The following is a 20735-nucleotide window of genomic DNA, read 5'->3' as shown; positions in this document are numbered from 1 at the left end:
ACAAATAGCTTTAAAAATGTTCGAGAAAAATGACGTATTTTTTATAAACACTCATTGAAATAAAATGATACTATATAAAACATTTGATTTTTTAGGACATTTACCATTTTATTCAGGATATACCGATTTGCGGAATTCGTCGTTTGCTTTTCATGCTCGATTTCAATCATAGTTTCAATAAAGTACTATTAAACAATTCACATGCACAAACAAACAAACGAACACACACACGCAAGTACTTGCAATGAACAAACCGTATTCGCAGTCGGTTCCAGATTTTCCACTTTTCGTTTGGACCTGCTATTGTCCTGTGTTGTTGTGCCAACTCTGCACGGAATCAGTTTTTGTGCTTTGTAGAAAGTCACGACTAGCGAGGAGCTGTTTGTGTACGTTTTCTCGATTTTTCTGATTTCGCAAATAGCTACTTCTCTGTCTCTCTTTGTCTATGTGTCTCTATTGTCCCGGTTGACCACACGGGATGATCTAAATTCGCAGATTACGACGCTTGAATGAAGCCGGCATAATGGACCACCAGAGACACGTTTGGCAGGAACCGAAACCGAAATGTGTGCGCAAAATAGCGCCAACGGATCTGATTGTTGGCATGGACAGTGTTTATTCGGCGTTTATCCTGCTGCTCGCCGGCTCGATGATGTCCGCTGGCTTGCTGCTGATTGAGATACTGCATCACCGGCTGGGGCTGCACCGAAATCGGTGGCATCAGTGGCAGCAACAATGGACGCACGAGCCTCGCCGGCAATTGGGATTCGGGATTTTACCGCAGCAGCCGAGGGATCATGACCTAGTTTATCCCTATGTAGATTGAATTGATTACGGCTGGTTTGACTCACGGCACAGGAGCAACTCTCCGTATAGTCTTGTGCGGGAACCACTGGGGGTGTAGTCTATAAAAATGCACTGTTGCTTTTATTTAGCACGAACACTGTAATAAAAATAGCCGAATATGAGGTATAAAAAACAATAACTGTTATTGATAGAATTTATTCATCATTGGAAATGCATGTATTGGAATTCGTACCTATTTTTGAATTCAGAATAAATGTTAGTGTTAGATTTCCTACGGGGAAAAATCTATGGTCACATCTTTCTTAGGAGAGGAAGTCAAGCCGTTGGTCCCGGTCTATTTGTAAAATTCAGAAACATCAAATTATCTGACATATAGTCTCGACTTAACATTTTTATCATAAAACCGCACATATTAACTCCATTTAACAACAAAATTCTTTTTTAATTTATTACTTTTTGTGTGAAATACGCTTAGGGATCACATGAGAAAAGTTACATTCCTGGAAAAATAGGGCAAGTTGAGGTATCAGGACATTTAATGAAAAAACGCTTTTAATCCACCTAACAGTGTGATGAGACATTTCTTTAACTCTTATCACTTTCTTCGGATATTATATCGTTTGAGAACATTTAGAACTTGATGCTTCGTGATGTTTTTGATAACACTTACTACATGAGATAGGGACAGGACTAGGGTTGTGGTACCGGTAATACCGGTACCGAAAATCCCGGGAATACCGACCCATTTTTGGTACCGTAATACCGGTACTGAACAAAAGCCAGTACCGGTATTTTCGGTACTATACAATTTTTTTATGACAAATATAGGTCTGCAAGATAACGTTTAATTATATTAATTTGCCTTCTAGATAAATCGTTGAGATGACATCTTTGTGTGGGAATGAGGTGGGGCCATCATCATAATAATTCTAGAAGTTAACCCATTATATCCCAGGGGTTTCAAAAAGTGAGCCAAATGCAGTGATATCTTCAATTCCACCAAAAAATGTATCAAAGATAATGGGAAAAATAAAATCACCGCTTAAAATGGTATTGAGAATGAAAATATCTCGTGCAAAAAATTTCGTACGCTTAAATACAAACAACAAATTTTAAGTTGTTTGACATATTTCTTCGGATTTTCTGATAGACAACACTTCTTTTACACCTATAGGAACGTTTTGTCACATAATGGAACTATTAGCACGAATTCCAACAATAAAATTCAATTAAATGTATTGCTTACTTTTCAGCCGCCATTTGCCCCAACTATTCACGTTTCTAAAATGTAAACAAAATTATAAAAAATAGCAGTTGTCTTGTTTCACAATGAAATATGAGGTGCAATGATCCCTTTAGTGCAATAATAAAGCAGTTAGATGCCAAAATTCTGCAGTAAATACGCGTTAAACGATTGATAGTTCTGCGTATGAAATTTCATACGCTAGGATATAATGGGTTAAAGTTTTATTAGCGACATTCTGATTGGTTTCCATTATTCACTGGGTGGCGCGTAATAAGACTATGGTCTAAGTCATGTATGTATTTGGTTTGCTCTTAAACCTTTATCTATAAAAGAACGAACAGCGATTTAGTAGCTAACAGTTTTAGACTTGGTGAACTGCTTCAAATGGGGCGATTTGTAATTATTGGTGATCGGAAAATTCAGCAAAACTCCATAGTTTACAGGAAAGCAAGGAGCCTTGATATGCATTAGAGAATAGTAGGCAAAGACATAAAGGTCGAAACCAATTTTCAGAAAAGCAAGAAAGGAAATGCGATTGACCTGCTCGGATTTACGGCCATTCTCGCTTTGATTTACTGTTGTTAATAGGGTTTCATACATTTACCATCTGTTCAAGTCGACGAAAATCGCACCACTTAGCAGTAAATGATTTCAAAGTGGCCTAGATTTCGAAATAAAAGAAGGTGCTCTATACGAAAAATATCCTCTGTGAAATGAGTCTTGCCATTCCGAAGCAATTAAAAACAATAAACATTTTTTTTTATCAGCACAAATCAATCATCTGAGAATAAGATCATCAGTTTGAGCATTCAATTTCAGCATGAAGCTTTTTTCGAATTTTTTGAAAAAAAAATCGAGTACCGGTACTTTACCGGTACTACCGGTACTGAGGGCTTCAGTACCGTAGTACCGGTTCTCGCCAAAAAGGGTCGGTACTGCGAACCCTAGACAGGACTCAGAGAATCCCTCAAATCAGCATAGGACCACATCAGTGCTAGAAATCTCAAACCAAATGGGAAAGCGAAAAAATGGCCCATAAAATAGACATACAAACGAATTATTGTTAATGCTCTGTTAATAAAATATCTAAATTCTTCAATCAATGCATTGTGGTGGGAACACTGAATTTTCCTAAAGGGGTTATATATTGTACTGAGCCAAAAAAAAATCGATTTTTTTTTTGAATCGATTTGAAGTTTATACTTTACTCAAATTTCCAACGCAACCGAGAACTAAGAAATCAACGCTTTTTCTTGAAAAGGGCGATACTAGCAGTGACACCATTCAAAGAAAATCAACAGTGAATATTTCCAGACTTGGTTTTATTTCCTATTGAAGAACTATTGTGTTTTTACATCCTACACCCAAAACACGAACCGTACGATTTACATGCGAATAAGCATGATTCTAAAGAGAATTTTGCATTTTATAATGCACATAAAGCCATATTGGTCCGGGACAAAAATGCATGAAATGGTGATTACGCCGTAGAAACATACATAAACCCACAGTTGGGAATGTATTCGTGAATTCAGCCATATCGGAGTTTTAGTTTTAAAATGACCTGTACTAATACACATGTAAAGAACATCTTCACTCGTATACAAGTGCGCTCTAAAAATACTAATACACGCTCAAGAGCCTCTTTCATTTTGCATTTCCATCGATTGCTGGCTGCATCTTGCAGAGAGTAGCACACGGTAATCATAAAATTGATGGGGTGTGGGTGATGTTTCTGGGATGATATTATGATAAACTTTCGGCGTTCTCAACCCTTAATATGCCAGCGGTATAGGAGTTCTAGCCGCTAGACAGTCTCATGCATTTTATTAATGATTGATGAATAATTGAGCGCACTATAGGCTGGAGAAAGTTATCCATATGGGATCATTGGGTCAACAGGTTTATTGAACTTTTGTCCGGTAAAAGTCCTTCACTGATCATTTCTGGTACTCCCCATTGCGACAGTATTTTTAAAAGTCAGGTGATATATCAATATGTTGCGTCAAAAGCATTTAAGTGTAAGGCAACAAAAACTATGAGGGCAGTGATAAATTTGTTTTGTATTTTTAATTGGAAGTTTGCATGTCATCTCGAGCATTCGAATCCAGTTCACAGCAAAACCAACTAATACTTCTACATGCGAACAGACTATATTGTTGCATGAGGTAAATTTGGTCTATAATGCGAACAAGACATGATTCGAATTCAAAATATGTCCGAAAGGGTGTAATGCTTTTTTGCATTGGGAAATTGATTTGGGTGTAGATTGCATGATTCAGTGATCGAAACCCAAAACTTCATGAAGTATTTGAAATTATTAAATTAAAATTTGTGTTTGCTATTGAAATTGACAAAACGATAGTATCGCCCCTTTGGCGATTGTTTACTTTTTCAGTCCCACCTATCAGCATTGAAGTATCGCCCTTACGTTTTTTACAATAACTACCGTTTTACACCACCGATTTCGTCCGGGTTTTTTTCAATAGCGATCATTGGTACTATTTGCTTGATAATCCTAAAAAAATACGAAAAAAAACAGTTTCGCCTCTAAACAGCTAGCCAAAAAAGTATCGCCCTGTTTGTTTGCATGGAGCGTGGAGGGTGAAACTTTAAATAAACAAACAAAAATACAGTTTCGCCCGTTGTATTTTTTGCTGTAGTTTAAGAAATCAATATCGTAGAATCCAAATTTTTAAGTTAATTTGTTGCGTTTCAAAGCCCTCATTCGCATGTATGAAAAAAGCCTTATGTTTACATTTGTAAGTATCGCCCTTTTCAGAAAAAAGCGTTGAAATGAAATCGCAGCTCCTGATATCACGCTATCTCTGAAGTGCATGCGAGCATAGTTCCAAATTTTAATTCGACATCGACTTTTTCTAAAGGTGACTTCCCAGTAGTATCCTTGATTTGAATTATTATCGCTAATCCTAATGCCAAAGAACAATTAAAAGCCTCTCGAAAACGAAGCGTTTGGGAAAATCATCATCATTACGGGAATTTTCATTTTCACGAAACTTTTCGATATCCTTCCGTCATTTGCGTTAATGCACTGGGTGCACAGTGCTCTGAAAATCTAGCGAAATTGTCTTAGGGCACCAGCGGGTCTAATACAGAGCTATCTGCGCGGCGAGTTAAATCTGTTAAGGATACTAAAAACTAATTTCTATTCCATAATTTTCAGTTCAGCAATTCGAGAGATCGTGTTCACCGCAAGCCATGAAAAATAGACTACGTTGTGAAGCGATGGTCATTATTTATTCAAAAATCACGGTTACATAAAAAATTAAACTATTAAAAAATTTCAAATAGTTTATAATTTTCACAAACTTATTAGGAAAAATGTATTAATAAGCTTTCGTAATATTGTGTAGGAAAAAACCTGAAAATTTCAGTATTTTCTCTATCTGCAACATATAAAGCCTCAAGTATACCAATTAATTGATATACGAATTGGAATAGGTTCGCCAAATTTTGGAAGAAGTCTATAAAATAACCCCTTGAAAGCTACCTAAAAATTGTTGTAGTTCGATGCAATAAAAAATCCCCAAAAATGAAATGTACCTATTAATGTGAAACACAGTGAATAATACATATAATAAAGATCCATTTTTATCAGTCTCGTGGTGTATTTTAAGCTGACAAAATGGTGACATTGACTAAATGTTTTCTTTATAATAAACTGAAGCTGTTAAAATATTCTTCCCGTCCCTTGATGTAGGATGATTACTATTTTTGATTATGATGAACTTTTTATTTTTGCATATTTCCATCTTCATGATAAGGAAAACATGCTCAAGAAAAGATTTACTCGAATTCAGTCTTGTTCGTCTGCTAGAGCCCATCAAACATATTTGGCTGATAAAATCGGGGTTTTAATGTGTTATAATAGATATTCAGCATTCGAAGAAGTTTCTTGTGAACGAGTGTAGAATGACTTTGTTTCTACTTACTTGAAGTCAGCGGCGTAGCCAGAAATTCGGTTTGGTGGGGGTTTGGTGAAAATCGATCTTACTGTCTAAACGGCATAATTCCGAAACCGTAATTTTTGAAGTTTTAAAATAGTAACAGAGTTCGTGTCTTTAGCGAATTTGTTGAGACTTTATTGTAGTTGTGAAACTCATCCATGATACTTAACCTCCGAAATTGGCGGTTTCGAAATGATGATATCTTGACCTTAAATTACTGTTTTTGAACATTTTAGCTATACATATAATTGGTCATACAACAAAAATCAAATGCTCATCAAAATCGATCAGGACCTGCTAGAGTCGAATGGAAATCGTCATTTTTCATAAATTTCTCTCTACATTCGGAAAGTGTTATCCTCGTTATTAATCATATTACGTTTTCGTCTCAACTCGACGCGTTCCCAAAATAAAAACCTGTTTTAATCCACCTAGTGGTGCAATTGTGCTTTTCTCATTTGTCCAGACTACGATTCCATGGCTGGTTATGTTCAATACAATGGTGGAAATGAATATTACATGTTCAGTACGATTTGCACATACATATAATGGATCGACAGCCACGATCTTGAGATACCATGTGATACTGAAACATCGCTTGAAATCAGCGGCGGATCATGGAGAAAGATCCGGGAGATCCGGGTTCTGCCGAAGATTTTCAACTTGTTAAGAAATTTTAAATTAGTTTTAATTTTAAAGTAGCAACCCCTCACTGCATACTCCCTCCGGGCCGGTATGATTGACGATTTTTAGAGTGATTGCATAACTTTTCTATAAGAGAAAAGCAAAAATGTACCAAAGTCCAAAAAAGTCAATTTTTGTCAAACATCTCAATGTTTCATGCATTTTAAAGTCATTTGGTATCAAAAATACAAATTTGATTTTGAAAATTTTTCATTTCAGTTTATATGGGAATTTGCAGTGTGATTGCACTCTTCAACTCGTAACTCCGGAACCGGAAGTCCAATCAATAAAAAAATTCAATAGCAGCCGATGGGAAGGTTGTACCTTTCATTTGAGACTAACTTTGTGCAAATCGGTTCAGCCAGTTTTCTATTGGAATGTTTTCAGGCAGGAATTTGATATTGATGCTATCAAGAAATCAAGACCAATAGATCAGTTACATATCAGGACCCCATTCCGAAAATTTATCAAAAATCCTCACGATGTTTACAACAACAGGTTATCAATGTACGGATCAGATAATTGTTATTGTAATATTGAATTAAATCAGTCTGCATCAATAAATTTTCAACTTCAATCCAATTTTTTTTTGGGTGTGGTGGGGGGGTGGGGGTTGGGGGCGTTGTATGGTGTTAAACCCCAAAACCTTCTCTTGGCTACGCCGTTGCTTGGAGTGATTTATTTCGCTTTTCATTTTCCGATATGTTTCAGATCGATCCGATGGTCATAAGTTAGAAAACTTGCAGTCAGAAGGTTCGCACAAATGAACATTTTACACTGATAAGTTATCAAATTCCTTCCAGACAACTTGGAAGTGTTCGGTGATTATTTCTAGCGGTTGTAGATAAAAAAAAACCTATTTTAATCCACCTAGAGGTGCAATTGCGCCTTTCTCATTTCTCCAAACTATGATTTAATAGCTGGTTCGTACAATATAACATTATGGAAATGTCTTTCATTCTTATTACACTTGGGAAGTATATATAAGGCTACCTTTTTGCATTCATCGCGGTATCGGTTTGAATCGGAGTTATCTATGTGATCGCACTCCACAACCCGGAACTCCGGAGCCGGAAGTCGAATGAAGATGGAATTTAATACCAGTTTCCGGGGACGCAACACCTTTCATTTGAGACTAAGTTGATCAAATCGGTCTAGCCATTTTCGAGAAACCAATATAACCGTTATTTTGAATTTGGATGCTTCCGTATCCGTCGATAGTGACCAAAGAGACTTTGAGTGATTATTGGTGACCTAGATCTACAAATTCAACAGTTGTGTTGACATTTTGGAAAATGCAGAATTCGCTAGAAGCGGGATTTGCTGCGTGATCGTACGTATCACACTGTAATTCAGGAACCAGAACTCGGATCCACACACAATTCAACAGCAGCTGATGGACCTTTCATTTAAAATCAATTTGTCAAAATTTGTCAAAATCGGTTCAGAAAATTCCGAGAAACCGATGTGGACAAATCAACAAATTTTGTTTTGTTACCATACTCTTCAACTCGTAATCCGGAACAATATGTCGGTTGAAAATGAAATTCAATAGCAACCTATGGGAATATTATACCTTTCATTTGAATCTTAGTTTGTAAAAATCGGTTCAGCCATCTCCGAGAAACCGATGTGGACATTTTGTTAACAAATCCGCACATACACACACATACATACATACATACACACATACATACACACAGATATTTTGCGATCTCGGCGAACTGAGTCGAATGTTATATGAGACTCGGCCCTCCGGGCCTCGGTTAGAAAGTCGGTTTTTGGAGTAATTACATAACCTTTCTATATGAGAAAGGCAAAAGAATAATATTTAATTAGCTTAATCAGCATGAGTTCAATGTTATCTTCATGTGATTATATTTTTAAATGTTGGTGGAATGGGTTTGAAAGTGAAGGGAATGGGGGGTTAGTAGAGTGGGAGTGGAGGATGCGTCAGAAATCCTTCATCTTATTTCGGTATACGGGGTGGATGAAAGAAATGCGGGCGTGAGGGTGGTCCAAGGGGAGGGGAGTGATGGAGGAGGGAGGTGTAAGGGCAAGGCGGGGGGGAGGGGCGGCGACGCAATACTCAACTGCATATTTTGCCTTCCATTTGAGACTTTGTTTGAGAAAATCGGTTTAGTCATCACCGAAGAACCGATGTGACTTTAATTGTGGAATATGCCCGGAATTCCGGACTACCGGAATCGTCGATAGTGGACAATATATTCAAAGAATGTTTGATTGGCAATCAGTGATCTAGATCTACGATTAGAAGTAATTTGGTGACCATTTCAATAGTTTTTAGCCTCTGAGGTATTACGATTGTACCGATTTATATGGGAAATTCCAGTGCATCCTTACTAACACTTCACTTCACACTGAAATTCAGCAGTAGTCAATGGTATTACTGTATCTTTCATTTGAAATCAAGTTTGTAAAAATCGGTAGAGAATTCGTTGTGGAATGGGTGTGATATTAGCTTAGGAACTTGGCTGGTTCCCCGGGGGCGTCATGAACCGTCATAGGTGGCCAATGTGTTCAAAGCTGCTTTAATTGATCATTAGTGATCTAGACCCGCAAACTAGAGTAATGTTACATCAATTTTAATATGTTTTACATCATTTTAACATCATGGTGGTACCAGTTTATATGAGAATTTGCTGTGTGACTGCACTCTTCAACCCGTAACTCCGGAACCGGAAGTCGGATCAACTAAAAATTCAATAGCAGCTTATGGGAGCGTTATACCTTTCAGATGAAACTAAGTTTGTGAAAATCGGTTCAGCCATCTCTGAGAAAATTGCGTGAGTTTAAATGACACACACACATACACACACATACACACACACATACATACACACAGACATATGCCGATCTCGACGAACTGAATCGAATGGTGTATGACACTCGGCCCTCCGTGCCTCGGTTAAAAAGTCGATTTTTACAGTGATTGCATAGCCTTTCTTTATATGAGAAAGGCAAAAAGAAATACATATTTCGTTTTATCGAAATAATGTTTGGCTTATTTCAATGGATTATGACTATATTGAACAATAAACAGGCGACAAAGAGTAATCAACAAACAACAAGCCATAACTTTTAAAGTATTCAATATAGATATTTGAAGTCTTCAGTAAAGTTATTCGCAAAAGTAAGAGCTACAAATCTGCTGAGGGCATCATTTCGATATAATCACTTCCAAGAAAATTTGTGAAAATATCTCACTCATATGGGGATTAATCAGCAAAAGCGCAATACCAAAAGAAAGGGCATATTGCCTCCATTATATTCTCCGAAGATACTATTCACCTAAAATAAGCCGTTTTGGCGTTAATAATGTTTTTGGTCATATTTCTGGCAATGGGAAATGATAAAAATCTTTCGTCCGCATTTAATGTTAAATATCTCTTTTGATAATAGTCTTATTTCAACAATCTATAGCTTGTTCGAAAGGTATTCGTTAAAGCTGTCTAAAAGCATATAAAGTGTTAACCTAGTTTGTCAATTTCAGCAGATAATTTAAAAAAACTGCAAAAAACGCCATTTTTACACATTCAAACATTCATATCTTGGAAACTAAAAATCAGAATCAAAAACAAATTAAAAGAGTTCTTACTGTTCGATAGGTCTTTCATTTATAATTGGTTTGGATAAGATCGGTTCAGCCATTGCTGAGAAACACGAGCTGAGTCGATTGGTATATAAGACTCGGCCCTCCGGGCTTCGGAAAAAATCTTGAAAGTTTGAGCGAATTCTATACATTTCTTTTAAAAGAAATGTAAAAATGTGATTTGTGGAGTTAATGTGAAAAAATTGATGTTTCTTAATTTTACTGCTAACGAATCTACTTTTGTTATATTCCTAAGAATTTCTCACGTTGAAAAAATTATATTTTATGAAAATTGATTTAAGAATAATAGAGATATATGCACGAGAAAATGATAAAATTTTATATGAATGACAAAAGGCCCGTTATTCGTTTGATAGGGTTCAATGTGATGTTCCGGTAGAAAACGAAAACTGCGCTGAGCATCAAAAATCCAGTATAGAGCCACGAATCGTGTTCGTGATATAGTTCACAAAATAAGATATCGCGAATCAGTCACACTTTTATGATTCAGTTCATATTCTCACATTACTCCGCGTAAAAGATCCGATAGGAAGCAAAAAATAACGTATCAGAAGCGAAGTGAAATTACGAATATCATGATCAAACTGCCGATATCATGAGCATGAATCGCATTCCACCACGTGTCAATTTCGAATAAAATATAACTATACTTTCATTTAAATTACGAAAATCGTGGCTAAAATATAACCATAAGCTAGATGGTGCTAGTTTCTAACGAGATGAATTCGAAATACAAAAAATCAACACTTAATTTAAGTTAGGCTTTGTGCCCTTGATGCGCAAATTGGTTTAATCCAATTTTCCCTTTTGGGAATTATTATTGCCTTTCTCATATAAAGAAAGGCTATGCAATCACTGTAAAAATCGACTTTTTAACCGAGACCCGGAGGGCCGAGTGTCATACACCATTCGATTCAGTTCGTCGAGATCGGCAAATGTCTGTATGTGTGTCATTTAAACTCACACAATTTTCTCAGAGATGGCTGAACCGATTTTCACAAACTTAGTTTCATCTGAAAGGTATAACGCTCACATAAGCTGCTATTGAAATTTTAGTTGATCCGACTTCCGGTTCCGGAGTTACGGGTTGAAGAGTGCGGTCACACAGCAAATTCCCATATAAACTGGTACCACCATGATGTTCAAATGATGTAAAACATATTAAAATTGATGTAACATTACTCTAGCTTGCGGGTCTGGATCATTAATGATCAATGAAAGCAGCTTTGAACACATTGGCCACTTATGACGGCTCATGACGCCCCCGGGGAACCCGCTAAGTTCCTAAGCTAATATCACACCCATTCCCCAACGAATTCTCTACCGATTTTTACAAACTTGATTTCAAATGAAAGATACAGTAATACCATTGACTGCTGCTGAATTTCATTTGGTTCTGACTTTTGCTTCCGGAGTTACAGGGGTGTTAGTAAGGATACACTGGAATTTCCCATATAAATCGGTACAATCGTAATACCTCAGAGGCTAAAAACTATTGAAATGGTCACCAAATTACTTCTAATCGTAGATCTAGATCACTGATTGCCAATCAAACATTCTTTGAATATATTGTCCACTATCGACGATTCCGGAAGTCCGGAATTCCGGGCATATTCCACAATTACAGTCACATCGGTTCTTCGGTGATGACTGAATCTATTTTCTCAAACCAAGTCTCAAATGGAAGGTAAAATATGCAGTTGAGTATTGCGTCGTCGCCGCTCCCCCCGCCCTGCCCTTCATCACTCCCCTCCCCTTGGACCACCCTCACGCCCGCATTTCCTTCATCCACCCCGTATACCGAAATAAGATGAAGGATTTCTGACGCATCCTCCACTCCCACTCTACTAACCCCCCATTCCCTCCACTTTCAAACCCATTCCACCAACATTTCAAAATATAATCACATGAAGATAACATTGAACTCATTCTGATTAAGCTAATTAAATATTCTTTTGCTTTTTTTATTTCGTTTATTTGACACGGCTCATAGCGGTAGCTTAACGGAGCCGTGGATCTTTTATGTATTTACAATATGTAAAAAATAAAAATAAAAACAATTATTTTTGATTGTCCGTTGGATCTCTTGCACGCAACCTTTTATTGCGAGCGGAGACCTTCTTTCGCGGCTCGTCTGCTGCTTCATGGGGACCAATTAATTCTCTCCTGTCCTCCACATCAAGGTTATCATCGTTAAAAGTGCCTTGGTGCTCGCGACAAGATGTTCTTTCCTGCTTCTTGCACTTACGGGTGACCAATGTAAATCCGTCGTCATTCTTATTATCTTCATCACCGATGTTCCTTACAGTGGTTTCTGGGGTGCTGGATGCTATTTTGGCAGTTTTCAATATGGACTGAACAGCTGCCACAAATTTGGCAACCGTTTGTGGTTCAGGTATTGGTATTGAAAACTCTTTTTTAGGTTGGTTTATCGTGGATTCGTTGGCAATCGGTAGAGATGCATTCTCCTCTGTATCTTCCGCGCAAGGTTGTCCGTGGTATTCTTTTGCCTTTGTCATATAGAAAGGTTATGCAATTGCTCCACTTTCCGACTTTCTAACCGAGGCCCGGAGGGCCGAGTCTCATATAACATTCGACTCAGTTCGCCGAGATCGCAAAATATCTGTGTGTATGTATGTATGTATGTATGTATGTATGTATGTATGTATGTATGTATGTATGTATGTATGTATGTATGTATGTGTGTATGTGCGGATTTGTTAACAAAATGTCCACATCGGTTTTTCGGAGATGGCTGAACCGATTTTTACAAACTAAGATTCAAATGAAAGGTATAATATTCCCATAGGTTGCTATTGAATTTCATTTTCAACCGACATCTTGTTCCGGATTACGAGTTGAAGAGTATGGTTACAAAACAAAATTTGTTGATTTGTCCACATCGGTTTCTCGGAATTTTCTGAACCGATTTTGACAAATTTTGACAAATTGATTTTAAATGAAAGCTCCATCAGCTGCTGTTGAATTTTGTGTGGATCCGAGTTCTGGTTCCTGAATTGCAGGGTGATACGTACGATCACGCAGCAAATCCCGATTCTAACGAATTCTGCGATGAATGTAAAAAGGTGATTTTTTTTTCCAAAATGTAAACACAACTGTTGAATTTGTAGATCTAAGTCACCAACAGTCGTTCAAAGTCTCTTTAGCCACACTGGCCACCATCGACGGATACGGAAGCATCTAAATTCAGAATAACGGTTATATTGGTTTCTCGAAAATGGCTAGACCGATTTGATCAACTTAGTCTCAAATGAAAGGTGTTGCGTCCCCGGAAACTGGTATTAAATTCCATCTTCATCCGACTTCCGGCTCCGGAGTTACGGGTTGTGGAGTGCGATCACATAGATAACTCCGATTCAAACCGATACCGCGATGAATGCAAAAAGGTACTCTTATATATACTTCCCAAGTGTAATAAGAATGAAAGACATTTCCATAATGTTATATTGTACGAACCAGCTATTAAATCATAGTTTGGAGAAATGAGAAAGGCGCAATTGCACCTCTAGGTGGATTAAAGCAGGTTTACACAAGAAACGTAACCACAACTAAACATATTCAGCGAACAACCACAGTAACTCAAACATACGTTGGAACATAACGCAATGTATTTTTTCGATGCAAATTATTTTTTATCGAAACTCAAATATTTTGCTGAATTCCAGTTTTATTACTCATAAATTCAGGAACTTTGTCACAACTTTCGTAAATCGTTCAGTTCACGAAATCGCAATTTTTGTTTCATGAATTTATGAACTGTTTTTTTTTCGAATGGAATAATGCATAAGATAATAGTCATAAAAGAATCGCCCCATTTCACTGACCATGCATCACTTCGAAGAGATTAAATCGGTTTTTGTTTATATAATTTGATTGGTCGAACTAAAAGCTCATTTAGATTTTTCCCGTAGTAACCAAGGCATGATTCTAGGAGTTCTAAAACAATTTACTAGCTCTTCCAACGAAACATACTGACCAATCTTTCGCCCATTTTATCCTGTGTACATAAAGTACGTAAATTTAGCTACCTCGATGCCATCAGAGACTTACTGCAGTGCAAAAAGCCTGGTACCAACCATCTATTGCAGTAAGGGATGCCACATTCCAGTACCGACACTGACTGGGCTTTTCCGCACTCGGCTGTCGCAGGTGTGCGCTTGGCTGGTATAAGTAGAATGGATAAGTAGAAGTAAATATTGATGAAGCACTATGAATGCGCCATTTGAGCGAATAAATTTCCTTCGACACGGCTAAGCCTGAGGAAATGTCGTGCAAATTTAGCATGCATTATTAAGTGACTTTGAGCAGCATATGTGCTCTCGATGGTGCGCAAATTGTCACTACATTCATTGGCAATGGGGAGCAGCAGCAGCAGGCATGTTCTGATAGCCGTGGAACACAAGTCTTATCATAATGTAGGATGGAACACTCACACCTGTTACAAATGGATATATAAATTGGTAGCCTTTAAACTACTTGGGTGCTGTTGGTCAGTTGGTCAAGTAGCGTGTTACTATTGGCTTGTAGTAATATAAGATACATATTGTTACGTGCCAGTTGTTTTATAATAGCGTTGTAATCATCGATCGAAATTAAATTATGAGCAAACGGCTTCTTCCTACGTTTTGACGTAGCTCCACATCTCCGTATTCAATAGGGCAAGTACATTACTAATACAATAAAATGGATGCTAGCTGGCTAGTGTTAGATCCTCGGTCCTCAAGACCTCACTTAGAAATACGATGTTTCGAGCATTTGTACTGGCACGTCTAGATGATGCAAATAAAACATGTTTCGGTATAACACAAGAGCTCGAAACAATGCAATGGAACTACGGAACATGAACCGATTCAAATAAATGCAATCGAATCCTATGGGAATAATGCACATTGCATATGAGCACGAGCTTGTAAAAACCGGTACAACAGTCGCTGAGAAACGGATATGACTTCGCGAAAATTAAAAAAAATATCAACTTGAGCTGTTAAGGTATTTGAAAAGCTTTAGGTGTTTTCTAATTCTGCAAAAAATTGAGACGAACAGCATCGTCTACGTTCTAAAACCGGATTGTCGAAAGTTTAAAAAATTCAGTGGCATCAATTCAGTTCTAAAACCTGCCACTTTAATTAGCAGTGGATATATTAGTAGAGTGGGGTCAAGCAGGTCAATTTTTTTGGCGACTTCGTGCGATGATACTTTTGCACTGATGTTGACAAACAAGCATTCATTGGAAAGGTATACATCTGGCAACATTTTGGCAATAATGATTTTATTCATGGCTATAATTTTCAAGCGAAATCCAATAAGGCGAAGGCACTTTTTCGATGTTTTTAAAATCTGGGGGACGGTAGGTCAATATATTAAAACAATGTACACACCTAGAAAATCAGCAGTTCAATTTTCATTTGAATAGTATGATTACTCCAGATTATTTAAAAATTTATAAACCAAATAACAAATGAATCCATTGCACAATGGCCCAGGAAGCGAAACAATTAATTACGCTTTCATATTTGGATTAAGAGATTTGGTGTCTTAGAAACATTTATTGTGTGTGACAAACCGCATCTTTCGGCTGAAACGGTTTTAGGGCGGTGCTTAAAATGTCAAAGTTGTAGAAATTATTTCAAGTTCTAGTTGAGATAGAATGATACTTTCTTATGCAATATTCTAGAATAATAAATTCTGAGCAACTTTGTTGAAGATTCTAACTTTATATCTCAAACATTTTATGATGAGTTCCATGTCATAACTTAGGGTGTCTCAAAAAAACAGTTTTCTCCGTACAGTTTTTTAGTGTGATTTTTCTCACAAAAGTACTCTTCTGCGTACTTTTAAAGCATGATTAGGGGTAACTTTTGCTGAAGGAAGAAAAATTTTATCTGAAAAATACGCCCTTTACAAATGTCTTAAAAGGGGGCAATCGAAAATTGATAATTTTGATTGCATTTGAAAGGTTGTACTTGTGTCTATAATACATTAAAAAATTGGAGAACGCTTTTTTGTCTTTCTCAAATAAACCAAAATTACGTAGAAGCATTTTTGCATACATTCCTACAGAGCTCATATAAAAAATATTTGTTTTACGCAGATTCTGTGAATTACTGCCCAGACTTTTCAAGAATGCTGGCTGTTTCATATTGTAGATACGGGAATGACCCTATTTTAAGCCTATTCGTTAGTGTGCCGTTCTATATCACTAATGATGACCTATAATTTGTTTCCAATCTGCCAAGATTTCTTAAAATCTTCACACATTTACAAGATTTTAGAAGTACAGATATGTTCCGATCTACAGATTTATATTTCAGATATATATGAAGATGTATATCTGTATCATTCACTGAAATTTGATTTGGTACATAGATATATATTGATTGTTTGGCTTTGTGACCAACAAGCTGTCATTAAAGTTTGTTTTGATTTACTTCTTAACTTCAAACAAGTTTCAATTAAACTCACACGAATTTTCAAAAACTGTCGTAGATTTAGTAAACCACTCTGCAAAGTGCTTGAATACATCATGTGCAATACTAAAACTAAGCATGATTTTGATTATCAAATAAGGAACTGATGAGAGTTCGACTCATGGTAGCTAAGGTGTTTGGTAACGCTTTCCGCTATTAAACATCTTTAAAAGACGTGCTTATTGTGGATTTTTAATCATCAAACATAACGCTCTACCACAAAAATTTATAGGTATGATCAATTCATCGACGAAGATGAAAACAGAGAAATGCGCGAACACAACTATTCCCATATATGTATGTACACTAAGGTTCCTTTACGCAGGGAATACGCGCGTAAAAGACTTCAGTGTCTATTTGGTATTTGCATTCTCGCTGGCTCCATTATTGTTGCTGCTATGGTAGGGTGGAAGTAAGAGGAAAACGATTCTTGTTTCTATAACGCTCGTATACAAGTTTTTCTTTAATACACAGGTTTTCAGGAATAAAGCAAATATTGACCCTAACGCATTGATCATAATTCATACGCATTTCAACGATTGTACATAGGTTGAGTAATTGATGATATAGTGCGGCACCCTAACGAATAGGCCCAAAATATGGTTATTATACTATCAGCAATATGAAAAGCCTGCAAATGTATGTGATCCTTGAAAAGTCTTGGCAAAAGTTCACAGAATCTGCGTAAAATAAATATTTTTATATGAGCGCTGTAGGAATATATGCAAAACTTCTTTTACTTAAATTTCATTGATTTGAGAAAAACAAAAAAAGCGTTCTCCATTTTTTTAATATAATGCAGGCACAAGTACAACCTTTCAAATGCGATCAAAATTATCAATTTTCGTTAGCCCCTTTTGAGATATCGACATTTGAAAAAGGCGCATTTTTCAGTGAAGTGAAGTGAATATTATGTATAACTTTTGAACCAGACAAGATAATTTTTTTTCTTTCTGCAAAAATTACCCCTAATCATGCTTTAAAAGAACACAGAAGATTACTTTTGTGAGACAAATCACACTAAAAAACCGTACGGAGAAAACTATTTTTTGAGAGACACCGCAAGTTATGACATGGAACTCACTATAAAATGAAAACTGTTTGAGATACAAAGTTAAAATCTTCAACAAAGTGGCTCAGAATTGATTGTTATAGAATATGGCAGAAGAAAATATCATTCTATCTCATCTAAAATTTTAAATAATTTTTACAACTTTTAAATTTTAAGGACCACCCTAAAACCGTTTCAGCCAAAAGATGCAGTTTGTCACGCACAATAAATGTTTCTAAGACATCAAATCTCGAAATCCGAATATGAAAGCGTAATCAATTGTTTCCCGCCAATTTCGCTTCCTGGACCTAGGGTTCGTCGCGGTGCGGATGTGGGCGGTAAATGGATAGTCCGCACCGCAACCGCAAAAAAATAATAAAACCGCACCGCTTACCGCAACCGCACTGCATTTACCGCACCGCACCGCGCGGTAATGCGGTAAATGCGGTAAAAATCTGTATTTTTCAAAAGTGTGTTGAAAAAATATTAATTTATTTGTATAACTATATATAATTTCCTATTTACACGAACATTAACTTTGACGGACTCCTCAGAATGAAAAATTTATTAAAAAATGTCAACTTTGCAAGTTTTATTAATAAAATGCCGTACATCTTGAGATAAATACTTTCGAAACAAGGTAAACATTAGCATAGCACTGAAGTCCTATGAAATGTAGCTGTATTTCATCATTATACATACAAAAACGTTTTTCAGCTGCAATTAATAGGAAAACTTTTAATTAATATCAGATCAGGTATCCATCCCATCTCAACCGGTACAGAGTTGTTGAAGGACATTTGAAAAACTGCAAAATATGTATGATCTACAGCATACAGCAGAAATGTTTATACAAATAGGGGATTTAAGGAGCAAAATACGTTAAAACACTTACTTCGTATTTTTCAAGAAATCGATGTATTCTTATTAAAATACTAAGATTGCACCCTTAAAATTGTATGAGTTGTAATTTTCTAATAGCTAGTTCGAAAGATCTACCTTTTTATGTAGTTTTTCTAATATTTTTCCATAATGCCAATGCAAAAACTTCAATTGAAGTTGGTAGAGGTCAAAAATTGTCCTGTGCAAAATTTGGTATCTGGGCTAACTTTGACACTTGTCGCAATATGAAAAGAGGCTTTGAGAAACACAAAAAAATCGAAATACCCTATACTTACTTCGAAAGCTTTAATTTCAAAAAGTTACAAAATACTCCTAACTGAAAAATATTAGTTGTTAAATTGGTAGAAAATATTCCCAGTTGGACGAACAATGGACGTATGCGAAAAAAAGTTATGTAGAAGGAGTCTGAAAAACGAACTGCAGGAAAATTCATTGCGAATTTACACAGAAACCAACAGAGATAGAAATACGATGTTGAAGAACGAATAATAAAGTTATCAGCCTAATTTGGACCCTTGCTTATTTTGGACGCTCTTCAAACATTTGTCTCCCTTACTGCTGATTCCTCCAAATTCGTTTGTTTTGATGATGATAATTTCATTCTTTGGGTTGTTTTTAAGTTGTTTTTCAATGATTGGATTGTGCATTTTATATATTTGAAAAGGTTCGCTTGTAATTTTTTCAAAATGTTCAAAATATGTCGTAAATATAATGGTGCCAAATTAATAATGTAAGTAACGATGGGTTGAATATAGATTATATTCAGATTTCTTTTCAAATCATTGTAAAGTCCATGGAAATTAGAGCAATTAAATGTTTATTATGTTTCCCTATTGTAAGGTAATAATTTGCGTCGTTCTTAAATGCTAAAAGTCAAAGTTTTAATTCACTTTTTGAAGCAGACTTTATCAATTATTTTTTTAAGTGCGGTTGCGGTAATACCGCGCGGTAAAAGCTCATTTCCCGCACCGCATCCGCGAGAAAAAGTGTCTCACCGCACCGCAGTTTTTGCGGTGCGGGTGCGGTAAATACCGCGCGGTTGCGGTAATTACCGCAACCGCGACGAACCCTACCTGGACCACTGTGCATTGGCGTTATTCAGGTAAGAAAATAAAAAAAATGGCAAATGATGTGAAAAATCATGAAACCGCGGAAGAAAATGTGGAAAAAACATTTTTTCCAGATGCTGCGTCTGGCTTTGCACTTGCGAATGACTTCTTCGGTGTCCTCGTCGTCGCCAGAGTGTGGAATTGTAATTGTGCATTCCGGCTCACATGGTTACTTAGCTATGCGACGATTACGTTATCGTTTCGGATATTTTTTTTTTGATTCCTTTTCTTTCTCTGTTTTGAACATGTGTTTTTCGATTATCTACTTCAACAACACCATAAATTATTATCATGCGAAATATATTTCATTTATGACGAGAACTTTCAAGTTTGAACATGCTCGTTGGTCGAGTTCATGTGGGTTGTGGCTAGTGCGTTATCGTGGGCACCATCGAAATGCGCCGCATGTTGAAAGAGTGCGGCGCGCGATAAAACATTTTATACCTCTGAACAGGAACAAAAAGACAAAATATATTTACAGATGATTGAAGGTGAACGTTTTCCGTGTCATTTGACATATTTTTTGTAGCGCCAAGAAAACGAAAATATTTTAAAATATTTAATAAAAATGTATATGGAATACTGCTATCACAACAAATATTTCATAACAATATTTTGTGCAAGTATCATTCTATAAGTGTGCAAAATTTCCTTGAATTATCTGGAGTAGTTTTTGAGAAATAAGAAATTGAAAAATTACAATTTCATTGTTTTCAAAAGTTTAAAATCCTATAATTGAAACAAAAAAAGCAATTTTAACAAAATATTTACCAAAAGTTACACTCCATGCCTACTACACAAAAAATATTTTTCATGAAAATCGGTTATTTTGTGGAAATTTCGAG

General features: G+C 36.3%; 1 protein-coding gene across 2 annotated transcripts in view; it reads left to right on the top strand.

Moving 5' to 3' along the window:
* The window catches only part of LOC131692250 (uncharacterized), a 55579-nt gene extending 50252 nt beyond the window's left edge, over nucleotides 1-5327 (top strand). The window contains exon 7 of one of the 2 annotated variants that reach the window (XM_058979205.1): nucleotides 5238-5327. In XM_058979205.1, coding sequence (XP_058835188.1) covers nucleotides 5238-5283 — 46 coding nt within the window. In that variant the 3' untranslated portion in view covers nucleotides 5284-5327. Of the gene's footprint in view, nucleotides 1-495; nucleotides 964-5237 lie in introns of those variants that run through there. The other variant, XM_058979206.1, reaches the window with a different exon arrangement.
* Nucleotides 5328-20735: the final 15408 nt, after the last annotated feature.

The sequence above is a fragment of the Topomyia yanbarensis genome, chromosome 3 (assembly GCF_030247195.1).
Source record: "Topomyia yanbarensis strain Yona2022 chromosome 3, ASM3024719v1, whole genome shotgun sequence".
Lineage (NCBI taxonomy): Eukaryota > Metazoa > Arthropoda > Insecta > Diptera > Culicidae > Topomyia > Topomyia yanbarensis.
Note: the sequence above shows the minus strand (reverse complement) of the source record. Positions and strands in the feature narration are given on the sequence as shown.